Below are 13,264 nucleotides of genomic sequence, written 5' to 3' on the forward strand. Positions count from 1 at the left end.
GAGTGCTAGCCCAAGTTCCTGTCTCTCACCTCCTAACTGGACACCCCACTTCTCTGGACCCCTTCCTATACAGTTGGCAAATACCAGTCAGAGAGATATTTTATAAAGTAAATAAATATATTACATCAAGTCATTTTCTTGCTTAAAACATTTCAATTGCCTCTTCTTGCATGGGAATAAATCCAAACTTTCTCATTTCTTACAAGGTCCTACATAATCTTGTCCCACTTTCTCTGACTTCATCCTATGCCCTATTCACCTTTAATGTACTTTGTCCACATTGGACTTAGGATCCCAAGCACAACCAAGTTTTTTCCTTCCAAAGGACTTCGGTGCTATTCTCTCTGCTTGTGTTTTTCTTTTTGCTCTTCTGACTGGCTCTTCTTCCTATCTAAAAATAATTTTTGCCACTCCAGAGCAACCTTATTTTACACCTTTATTGTTTTTGGTTTTTAATCAAAGCACCTGTCTCAAGGAATGCATACTCTAATTATTTTGGGGTTTTTTTTTTTTTTTTTTAGTTTTAGTAATTTATTTCCTGTCTCCCCCACTGGAATGTAAGCTTGGTGAGAGCAAGACCGTATTTACTATTATATCTTCAGTCTCCAGCACAATGTCTGGTACATCATAGGCACCCATAAACATTAGTTCAATGAATGTAAAATGTTTATTTTATAGATGAGGTAAGTAAGGCTTAGAAAAGTAGGACAACTGCTTGGGGTTATCTAACTGGTTAATGGAAGGAGAAGGATCGGTAAGTACCATGATCCATCTGATGCCAATGCCTAAATCACAATATGAAAGCACCATTATTCCTAGAAATGAAGCTGCAGATAAAGTACCTCCCTTTACCTAGTACATTTATACTGAATGTCACAAAATCCTACCACATAGAACATCTCTAAAAAGGAGGTGTAAAAGCAAGGAGTAACCACATTATTTTCATAACACAGATTAAGAAACTAAAGCATTAATCGGCTAAGTGCTGTATGTGGCACACAGTCAGCTTTTGAATTGAAATTAGAAGCCTCTTTTCTCAGTATAGTTTAGCCCTTTACCACTTACCATGTGGTTCCCAGAACAGCAGCACTAGAATCTCCCTGGAGTTTGTCAGCAATGCATAATCTCAGGCTACACCCAAGACTGACTCAATCAGAATCTGCATTTTAACAAAATCCCTAAGTGATTCCTATGCACATTCAAGTTTGAGAAGCATTACTCTAGACTGTGTTAAAAGACGCAGTCCTCTACCCCACCCCAGAGAGAACCATCAGCACTTCCAAACTCCGTACCAGTTTTTCTCTTAACAAACTGCAGACCTGGTTTCTCAAGTCAATATCCTAAATGAAGAGCAGGCAGACTTCAGTCATGGCCAGTCCATAGCCCATCAGTGAGTCCACCCTCTGTACAGCAGGCCCTCGATGTTTAGCCCCAGTCCACTCCACTAGACAAGAAATAGTGTCAGTAGGACCATCCCACTAGACACATTGGCTTTGGTTTTTCATTCTTCCCTGACTCAAAAAAAAAATGCCCCTTACAAAGCTCTTCTTCCATGTAAAATAGTGCCTCTCTGTCAGAATAAGCAGTGTGCTAAATCCTAAAAGTACACAGATAGTTCTACTTCTAAGCCCCACCCCTCACTTCTATCTTTGGGCTTTCTGCTACTAAATCTTAGGTCTCCAAACTGTCAGATGCAATAATGCTTTGCCCCAGGTCTGAACACCTAACTCAAGTTGGGGGCCCCTCCTCCCCCTTTCATTGACCTTGCCCTAGTTGTCCAACTCTCAGCCTCGCTCATTTTAAGTTCAGTAGTTCCCACTTAATCTCTTTTGCATGAGTCTCTTGGCCCCTCACATAATTCTCCATAAAGCTAACAGGGTTTATCATCTTACCAAATCTTCTCAGGTCACCCCCAGATTTTAAAACATTCTGAAGTTTCCACAATGCATGCAATTTAAACCCAAACATACAATGGCAATTAACATTACCACAGAATTCTAATACTCATTCCCTTCAGTGTATACTTGAGGACGTGGTGGTTACACTGAAATGCAGGAGTGAACTGGTTCCAAAACAAAAACTATTAAATAGGAATCTCTTGCCTTCCCCATCTTTCATCATTCAGCATTCATACATCCAATCAACAAATATTCACTGAGTATCTAGTACATGCCTATGCATTACATTAGGTCATATAGTTTATTTATTTTTTTAAAGATTTTTATTTATTTGAGAGAGAGAGAGAATGAGGAAGAGAGAGAGAGAGAGCATGAGAGGGGGGAGGCTCAGAGGGAGAAGCAGATTCCCCGCTGAGCAGGGAGCTTGATGCGGGACTTGATCCCAGGACTCCAGGATCATGACCCAAGATGAAGGTAGTCACTTAACCAACTGATCCACCCAGGTGCCCAGGTTGTATGGTTTTAGAAACAAATAATAATACCATAAGAGAACCAGAATACTGACCTATGGGAGCTCAAAGAGGGAGCCACCAGCACTGCCTGGGGACATGAAGGATAGCAGGAAAGAAACACTTGGAGATGAGTTCATTAGGCAGGGAAGGAGGAGAGGGGCACTTGAAGATTGATGCATGCAAGAACCCAGAGGTGTGAAAGTCAGAGGTCCCAGTGGCCTTCAGCAGGTTTTTAGTGGCTGAAGCAGGTTTTTAGTGGATGGGTGATTCCCATCAGGAATACACTGGTGAAGAGCAGATGATTTGGAAGCAGGAGACTAATGCTTGAACTCCAGATGTGGCTCTAAATACATCTCTGGCTTTTAAAAAATTACTTAGCTTTCTTGTCTCAGTTTTCCTATCTGAAAAATGGGGTTGATAATAGCTTCTGTATAGGGTTATTAGAAGATTACATAAGTTAGTGTATATAAAGTATGTAGTACAATGAATGGCACATACAATTCCCAATGAGCAGCAGAAATTATTAGCTCTGATAACCAACAAATCTACTCAGACACACACCTCTGTCCATCCCTCTGCTCTCTCTCTCTCTCCCTGTGTGTGTGATATGAAGGTTCAGTGTTAACATTCTACTCAATCTTCCCACCCTACTCAGTTCTTCCGATTTTTGTCCCACCCAGAATCCTTCAGGAGATAGTTTGTAAATCAGTTTGGCCTGAACTGACTCCATCATTAGACAGCAAAGGCAAGGTCACAATCAAAATGTTCACCCACTAGGCCAAAGAAGGCGTTAGCTGGAACCTGAGAGAGAGGATGGGATAAGGAGAGAGAAAAAAACAAAACAAAACAAAGAAAGGGCATCAGGGAGAGAAAGTATGGGTTGAAGAATGTCCTATTGGTGTGTGTGTTTGTGTATGTGTGTGTATAAAATTCAGTGCTTACTCAAATATTTTAAAAATTATTCTTCCTGATTAATAGAGAAATCAGAAGTCAATATAATATTTGAAAAGGAAGGACAGTTTTATAATCAGATGTTCTCTAGCTTGAGATTGAAGGTCACAGGGAAATTTATGAGTTCAACGAATGCTGTGTTTGAAGTAAAGGCCTGCATACCAGTCGCTGGAGCCCTGTGAAGCCTGCAGCAGGGAGTTGGCCTGCACCCAGGTGTGCATTTGAGTGGCCAAGGCTTGGAGAAGAGGTTTAGTCACTTTAATGCCAAAAGAGGCTGTAATCAATTAGCCTAAAGCTCACATTATCCTACAATGGCAAGAGAATTGAGGATTCCAAGAATAAACTTTGAATGTATTTACTATAAACACTAATTATAAAGCCAGACAATGTCTTAATGGAAAGAAAACAAATTTCTATTTCTCACAGATGCATGAGTGTACATAGAGATTATAGTGTGTCCCTTAATTGGCAAATCATAGATAGCACATGTGTCTCTGTCTATATATACACATAGGTTTAACAGCTGTTCATATGTGTATATGCACAATGTTATGACACAGAGTTTAAAAATTATGTAGATTATTTTACTGAGTTTTTAGAAATTGCAAATCCAGGATATTTAAGGAGGTTTAGCATTTGTCTTAACCACACATTTCCATTTCATTAGCCAAGTCTTTCTTTCCCTTCCTATGGTACAATAAAATCAATTGAACCTCAGAGGTTCAAGCTACAGTTCAAAAAGATCAAGAGTCTAAATATCTAGGTGACATCTCCAGGACATGCCCTTCCTATCTGCTCCCACACCAGTCCGACCTTATGTGCTTGCCCCAATTTTTGAAGTATGTCCAGCTCTATCTTGCTGACTATTTCATTTCCATTTCTCTACCCCCCCCCCCCCCATATCCCCTTTTCCCTTTCATGGTCTACCTGAAGCCACTGTAGTATTTGGATAACTCACTGAGTTGACAGCAGGATGAGATGAAGCATTCAGGGATGGTTCTGATTGGGGGAGGGAACTGCACATATATATTTTTAATTTAATGAACTTTCTGTTTTCGTGTGTGTGTGTGTGTGTATGTGTGTGTGTGTGTGTGTGTGTGTTTTATAGGCAGAGGAAATACACTCCCCCATTGGCCCTCGTAACCAAAGACCTATAACTCCTACTTGGAATGCCAGCTTCAGTCTTTCCGTCCCTACATTGTTTTTCAGGAATACAGACATCAACAATGGATAGGAGACAATAGCCACTGATAAAAATGTAGCTGAGTGTTTTCCTTGTTAAAGAAGTTTACCTGCTAAACACACCAAAAGCAACAGTCATTTTGCAAGCATCATTAACCTGATGATGATTTTGATGATGATGATAAAATACCAGCTATTGCTGACCTAAAGCTTCATATGATTAAGAACTGTGTTCACTTCTTTACATCTATTATCCAATTTAATCCTTCTAAAAAGCTATAAGTAATTCTATTTCCTAATATCCATTTTGTAAATAAAAACAGTGATATTCAGTATAGTTCGGTAACTTGCCCTAGGTCTAAGAGCTAATAAGTGGCAGAGTTAAAATACAAACTTAGATCTCACTAATCCCAGAACCTGTGTGCTTTACCACTAAGCCAAGAGATAAATCTTGGACTAAGGAAAGTCTTCCTAGCATTTTGACTAAATTTTCTTTAGGGAAGTTTCAGGGAAGTACTTAATCTTTAAATTCAATTCTAGAGATCTTAAAAATGTACCCATATTCTGTCTTCAAGGAAGACCCGGATTCAATCCCCTTGGGTGTGAATAGAGAACAATTGACCAACACCTATCGAGAGGAAGAGGATAAAACCTTGACTGGTCACTCAGACCAGAAGTCTTCCCAGTATTTCCTTAAGTACTGCCCACTAAGATTGTGCCTGTGCAGTGCTTCTCTGTTTTTTTCTGGTGGCAATAAATTGTTATGTATCACTGGTCTCAATGGTGTTCTGCCAAAGTGCTAACTCTTTTCGTTGATTTTACCGAGGTAGAAAATAAAATATAGACTTTTAGAGCTGGAAGTCACTCAAGATTTCCCCTTAGTTTACAGATGTGGGAAAAAAATGCCCAGAGAGATATAGTGATTTGCTCAATATTGAAAGTCTTGTTAGCCAAGAGCATGGGCTCTGGAGTAAGAATAGTTTAACATCACAAATTGGCTGAGTGATTGTGGGAAGACTACTAATGATACTCTGAGTCTTAGTTTCCTCATCTATCTTATAATATACTGAAACATATTATATTACAGTTTATCAAGGTATACATTACTATATCATAGTATACCGTATTATACTATCATCTTATTATATCATCAACCCAACAGAACAGAGCCAAAGCCTTATGCTTTTTAACTCTCTGCCACACCAAATGATCTTTCTGTGTGTAGAGATGGGTCAAGTCCACATGTATAATCCACGGCCATCCCAAACCCTCCCTCCAAGTCAGAGGAGACAAATCCCCATTTAAAGAGGTTTACCAACCAAACATTTGTTAAACACTAAATAGTCATAATGTGAGGCCTATTTTTTACAGTCTTGACCTACATTTGTGTTTATAGAACTTAAATAGATCTGTGTTCTTTGGAAAAGCTGATATCATGAGTGACTCTCAGAAAGTATGGCTGTTTACAATCACTCTAAAAAAGATCTGACTACTACAGCACCTTTCACATGGCATCTTGATTAATGACTTACAGAGGGAAAGGCTGTCTAAGTAAGGTTAGAAGGTTGGAATAATTTGTAAGTTAAATTAATTATGAGTCCTAATGAGGTTAATCTAACCTTCGCACATAAAGATAACACCTAATAAGAAAAAGGTAGCCATGGGAGTGAAAGATAAGGGAGACTATAATATGGTCTTTTTGATAAAAATATAAGTCAAAAACATTTATTTTACCTTCCTTGGAAGTCAAGTTAATGAAACAACAAAGGGGCGATGAACAATGATGTGTATGTAGAAGAAAACTGCAGGGGAGGAAAAGAAAGCAGCTTAAAGGAGCCTGTGTATGTGTTGTAAAATGTCAATAAGAAAGAACTCAAGAAACTACTACAATTCCTTTGGAGTTACAATTGTTTGTATTTTTTCAATTAACTCCAAATATAAATAAGCCTCAAAGAGACATGTAAAAATCTGGCATGCAAAAGTGCTGTTACACTAATTTTGAAAAAAGAAACATTACTCTGGATATTTTTAGACAAGTCAAAATCCCATGACTGATACTGTTTTTACAGAAACAAAGGTTCCCCTAGACTTGTGCTTCTTGATTTTGGCTGCATATTGGAGCAACTTGGGAAGCTTTGCAAAACACTAATGCCTGGGTCCCACTTGCAGAAATTCTGATGTAATTGGTTTGGGGTATGATCTGAACATTAAGATTTTTTAAGTCTCCCCAAATGATACTAATGTGCAGCCAGGTATGGGAACTGTTGTTCTGGTGAGCTTGTTGAGAGGTCTAATCCTTTTGTGTGACAATTAACTTATATAGAGTTGTGCTAATCAAGCTTACATGTGTGTTGAATAAACAAAAATAAACAGCCTTTGGAGAAAATGATTCCTTCCATGTTGCTGAGACAATTGTTAGAAGAAAAACATACACATATATTTTTAGAGTTCTTCTACTCTAAAGCCCTTGAAATAGAGATCTCCACTCCCTCATAAGAAACTGTCCCCTTTCCTGCACCATTGATTCGTATCAACTTTAATATAAAATTCCTATCAAGATTTTTCTAATAAATGTACTTTCCTCCATTCATAAAGTATTTATTGAGTACCTACCAAAAAATGTAGTAGCCATTGGGCACACGATGCTAAACAAATATTCATGGTCTCTCGGAGAATATAGATAAGTAAACAGACCATGTCTACTCAGTGAGATAAATGATGTCAGGGAAATTCTGTGTGCAATGGAACCCTGGGAAGGGCAGTTCTTCCAGACTGGGGAGATTTGGTAGTCTTCCTAGATAAAACTGTACCTATGCTAAAAACAGGAGAGTAAGAGTCAGCTAAGGCAAAGGTCACTGTTGGGGAGAGCTCTGGCCCAGAGGCATGTTAGCCATGGCTTGAATGAGGAAGTAACATCAATCCAATGGTATGAGAGCCTAGAGAAGGAGAAGGAAAATGAAATGGAATGAAAGGGAATGAAAAAGAACAGTTGGAAGGAAGTGGTCTCCCAGGGAAGAGAGTAGGCAATAAGCCTACGGAAGTAAGCAAAGTCCAGCTAGATTATATAACACCTTGAAACTATTTTAAGATTTTTTATTTTCCTAGTGAAATGGCTGTCCATTCAATTTTATGTAGGGGAAAACTATAATTGTAATTCTGTTTTTTGAAGATCAATTTTGCTGCAAAGTGGTGAATGTATTGAAGGGAAAAAGACTAGAGTCAGAAAGACCAGTTCAGAAGTGAAAAAAGATAGTGGCCTGGTATAGAGAAGTGGCAGCAGAAATTGGGAGAGATGGTCATATCTGAGAGTCAGTAAGATGACACTCAATGGAAGTTGATGACTGGTTTGAGGAACACTGAAGAATCTCAAGTTATGTGCGAGTTCTTGGCCTGACCAACCACATGGAACACAGAGGATGTCAAGATTTGAAAAAGATTATAATAGGCTGTGTTTTATACAGTAAGAGTATAAAATGCAGATGGGATATCCAAGTGGCTATATCCACAGGCAGTTGTTCTAATGGTCCTTATGGCCCCTAAGGGAAGAGACTAGAATAGGAGGTACAGATTTAGGAACCATCGGCATGTGGATGATGGATGAGGCTACAGAGTAAATGAGCTTCATCCCAGACAAGCGTGCAGAATAAGAGAGAAAATTGAGCTCAGAGAAACACCAACATTGAAGAAATGGGCAGAGGGGAGAAATCCAGAAAATAAAATTGATAAAATTGAGAAGAGATAGAGAAGAAGAAGGAAAATTAGGGAGTGAAAAAGAACATTATCAAGGAAGAAGTTTCAAGCAGAGCGTAGCCAACTATGCTATAATAAGGAGGCTGACTCCATTTTTAATGTTTGCTGACAGCTTTCAAGCCCCACCATCTCCCATATCTGAGCAAGCTTATCAGAAAGCTGTATGCTTCCTCTTTTGGCCTCAGGAGAAAGTTCAAACCACACAGGTTCTGTTCACATGCAGAAACCCTGATACAAGCCCGACTCCCTAAGCACCATAAAACCCCAGGCCCTCTCCTTTCCCTGCTTTCTCCAGCCATCTGAAGGTCAACCTGGGGTCCTCCCCTTCTCTTTCCAGAAGGCCTCATTATATGAGTAATAAACCCTTTCAGAGTCTCTTAGTCTATGTGTGGTATCATTAGTTTCAACATCCACACCAAATTATGGGTAGAAGCGTCCATCCTATCTGTCATGGTGACCACAACGTAAACCAAATATTCTCAAGTAACCTGAGGACCAAGAAGAGTCACTGCATTTGGCAGCAGAAAGATCCATGGCAAGCACAGCTCTAGTGAAGAGACAGGAGTAAAAACATGAATGTCAAAGTGTGAAGGAGAGAAAAGATGGCAAGTTAGAGAGAGTGAATACAAACAACTCTTACAACAAGTTTCATTGTGAAAGGGAGAGAGAAAGCTGGAGTGGTAGCTGAGGGCAGAGGCATGGGATCAAGTAAAGGCTCTGCTTATTTGAGTTGTAAGGTGAGAGAAACCTGAGAATAATGAAAGAGAAGTAATGGGCAAGAGGAAGAGAGATGCCTCAGATGTAGGAAAGAAGAAGGTAAATGGGTGGAGAGAAATCCCCAAGAAGGGAGATGAGGTCCAGAGCAAAGGTGGTGAACTTCATTTTAGACAGCAGGAAGCGGGGGTATATGTTTGGGGCAAAAATTAGCTTGCCCACCTGTGGGCAGACCCTTCACTTTGGGGAGTGAGGTGATATGCTGGAAATTTGGGAAGAGGTGTTAGGACTGGAGGAAAAACTGTGAGATGGCCTTCAAGAACAAAGACAGTGCTGGTCCTCAAAACATAGAAGGATCTGGGCATAGGGTACTGTCTTAGAGTGCTGGTCTCTCCTGGGTTCACCTATTTAGAAAGATCTGCCTAGTTTTCCTTTTATTACTCTCTGCCTCCACAAATTGCTATAATCTTAGCTCACTTCATTATTTAGTTTTTAAACTGTTTATCCATTTATATCATTATAAAATCTAGAAAATTTAGCAAATATAAATAAACAGAAAAAGAAAAGATATTCCTTATAATATATATATAATATATATTTTATATATATAAAATATAATACCTACTACCTAGAGATTATGACTACTACTATCATAATCATTTCTAGCTAATATAAAAGTGATAAAAATATTTTTAATATGAAAATAGAGATTCTATCATTTATAACAGTTACTTTCTTGCTTTTATCCACCTAACATTGTACTGTGAATGTTTTCCCATGTCTTTAATATTCTTCCAAACATCTTTGATGGTAGCAGGCCATTTCATGGTATGGCTGTACCATTGTATAGCTGTACTATAGAATGGATATTTATTTTTGTTTTATTGATTTTTTTTGCTACCACAACATCCATTTACCCTTCTTCTGAATTTCCCTCTGGGGAATCCATTGGACTTGGGTGAATCCCTGACCCAGGCCTAAGTCATTGCAGTTTCCCTGTCCTCAGGAACTAGATTCAGTGTGGGCTGTGCCACTTTCAAATCCTGGGAAGAAGGGGCCAGGAATCCAGGGGCCAGGTGAATGTGCCTCTCCTGTAGCTATCTCCTTCTCTGCTATGCTTCAAGGAAAAATAAAGCACATGAAAGAGGGAGCCTGGAGGCTGTGTGCTCCCTGAGGTTGGAACCTAGATCCTCCTCAGACCAGCAGAGAGCATGCACGCAATGAACTTGCCAATTGCAGCTATGCCTTCCCTGCCCCTTCTGAGCTGAATGGGACAAAACTTAAATGGGCTGATCCAAAGAGAAAAGTCAGATCCAGTACTTGTCTTTCTTTTCTCTTGAAACAACGTTCAAAAGACGTGAGAAGAGCAGGAAGGGAATGTACTTGGCTGACATTTTTGTAGCTGTTTCCTTGTTTTAAAAAGAAATGAACCAAAAGCAATACATGGTACTTACATTGAATGTCATAATTGATAAAATGCTTCCAGAACAATTACCTCCTTTCAGCCTCAAAACAACACAATTGGGTAGAAATTACTACCCCTCCCATTATGGATGAAAAACTTGAGACACATAGATATTGAGTCCATTGTTCAGAGTCGTGCAAACAACAAGCTTCGAATCTGACCATCAAGCGGGTTTTTTCCACTACTCGCAGAACTGCATAAAATTAGCATGTGCTCACTCTCTCTGGATTGATCTCCCTGTCTGCTTTTCTCAATTTCTTCTCCTCCTGCTTGCATGTCCTAGAAAGAAGTTTAGAGCCCCATTTGTACAACTCTGGGCTCTTCCCACCAAGCGGGGAACAAGGCTGACATAGTTCATTGGGTAAACAGAAGTGGCAAGTGACAGTGATTTACACCCAACTTGCAAACTTCTGATGACCAATCCGCCGCCTGCTATGTAAACAGGTATAAACTAAGATTTAAATCAGTTTACACAGTGTGGTAAATAATTTAATCTTTCTTCAGCATGGTGTTTGTGAATGTAAATGTTTATGCCAAAACCAATGCCAATGTTGCAAGCTTCCAGTTTCTCAACCAGAAAAGTTGTACCAACAAATGGCCTTTGTGTGCCCCTGCCATTGCTGGGGCAGCTGGCTGAGCCCAAGGTGCAGGGTAAGGCAGAGAGCTCACAGTTCTGGGGGGAAGCCTCATTCCCATCACAAGCTGTGGGCTGCGGGAGTTAGAAATCATCCCTCTGCCCTCAATTCTTCCTGGTCCTGAGACTTTGCTCTCCCCCACAATTATTCTTCTCTGCACTGTTCTGCAGACACCTGAGTCAGTTGCAAGTCTGTGTAAAGGGAGGCAAGAAACAAGAGGGGAAAAAGCCAGAAAACAGCCTCCTCTAGAGGAGTTGTAATACCATTCACACTTGAAGATGGCCTGGGTCCTCACTGCCTTTCAATGTGTGCCTACGCAAATTGATCTAGAGCCTATGAAAATCACATGCAAATGTGTTTTCGGTTGTCAAAAACTGTTGACTATACCTGCTAGAGTCCACTGAACCGGAGTGCTGCCTCTTATGAATTTTTCATCAGTATTACTCATATTCTCATCAGCCTAGCTCTCGCCTGACTTGCTCCCCCACATCCTCCCACATAGAAACCTGGGTTTTCTCTGTAGTGTAAGGCTCTGGGCAAAGCCAGACTCAATCCACCCCACAGTAAGATGGTGGGGTGCACATGTGAGCCAGAGAGCAAGTTTCCTGATATTCTTCTGTCCCCTTAGAGAATTTTAGCTTATAAGCAAAGTTTGTCTGTCTTGACATCATTGGTAATGCCATAGCTGGGATTGTATTAGTTCAAAACAAAAACCATCTTTAAAAAAAAAACTACTATGGTCGGACTTTTAATTAAGTCATGGGTAAGAAATGAACTGGATTTTCTCCTATACTAACATAATTTATGATAGGGAAAGAATAGCTACTATTTACTGAGTACAAGGAGTTTCTTTTTCTGGAAGTTTTTAATTTGTTTTGTTTGTTCAGAAAAACCTTCTTTTGCTGAAGCCGTTTATTGAGCAATTGGCACAAGGCAGGCACTGGGTTGGATGTGCATTATCTCATTTCATCTTCAGCTCAACCCTCTGATGTGGGCATTATCCTCAACTTACAAAGGAGACTGAGACCCAAAGAGTTAAGTAACTTGCCTGAGGTTACTCAGCTGATAAAAAGAGGAGATGACTGGGATCTGACGCCCAGCATGACTCTCTTCAAAGCCTTTCCTTTTGTTCTTTCTGATCAGAAGAAATGCACCCTGGCTTCTGGGTCTAGGAGTTGCACATACAGGAAGTCCAGCAGGGAGAAAGCAGAAAGACTACAATAATATTAATGGCTAATATGTTTTATGTGTTAAAAATAAATTTATCAAACCTTATATTTTATTAATTGATTAATGTATTTAGTCCCCACACCAAGCCCTATGAGGTCGATATTATTATTACTATCCTTGTTTTACAGATGAGAAAAACTAAAGCAGAGAAAGAAACCTTCCCAGCATGACACAGGTAATAAATGGATGGATTGGGGACCAGCCCAGGAGGATTCTCCCAGAGCCACCATCCCATAAGCTCCCACACGACCTGATGAGGATGTTCCACCCACAGTTGGATTCAGGTGACAACACCTGAGAAGCTCCCAACACTTACTTTCAAGGACAACGATAATTAGGGCAGAGATTCTATTAAAATCACCTAAGTGAGGCTGTGGGATCTTCTATGGGAAGGAATAGCTTTCCAGAAAGCACACCTGGTCAACCTGCCTGCATGACTGCGGAATATACCTGTGCAGGTGAAGAGAGATTATATAGAAAAACAAACCAACACAACAAGCAATGGACAACCCAGAAGGTCTTCATATTATTTCCAAAGCAACGTCTGGGATTTACAAATGAGAGCGTGAAGGTAGAGAGAAGCTCAAAGACCCAAGAACAAACCAGCTCACCTCCTGACTTTACTGTCCACACTCGACACAGCATAGTAGCCTGGTTTGCATTCATATCTGCAGACGGAGCCCACGTCATGGTTGTGCTGGAGGCAGGGAGGCAGGAGCAAGCTGGCATTCGGGATAACAGGAGGAGCGTCACACTCCAACTTGCAGTAGGCTTCGGGGAGGGACCAGAGCCCGTCTTCAAGACAGGTCAGCCACGGGTTCAGTCCTGAGCCCAGGAAAAAGCAGCACAGGATGCTTAGAGCAGAGTCCAGAAATCAACGTGTAGCCAAAAAGAACAAAAACCTATCAACCCGTCGGCATTCTCAGG

At 40.2% G+C, this 13,264-nt stretch overlaps 1 protein-coding gene across 1 annotated transcript in view; it reads right to left on the reverse strand.

The window, feature by feature from the left end:
* Nucleotides 1-13,264, reverse strand: part of PAPPA2 (pappalysin 2) — a 269,440-nt gene that overhangs the window by 58,979 nt on the left and 197,197 nt on the right. The window contains exon 16 of the mRNA XM_027609924.2: nt 12,949-13,162. Coding sequence (XP_027465725.2) covers nt 12,949-13,162 — 214 coding nt within the window. The remainder of the gene's footprint in view (nt 1-12,948; nt 13,163-13,264) is intronic.

The sequence above is a fragment of the Zalophus californianus genome, chromosome 10 (assembly GCF_009762305.2).
Source record: "Zalophus californianus isolate mZalCal1 chromosome 10, mZalCal1.pri.v2, whole genome shotgun sequence".
In the NCBI taxonomy this organism is placed as follows: Eukaryota; Metazoa; Chordata; class Mammalia; order Carnivora; family Otariidae; genus Zalophus; species Zalophus californianus.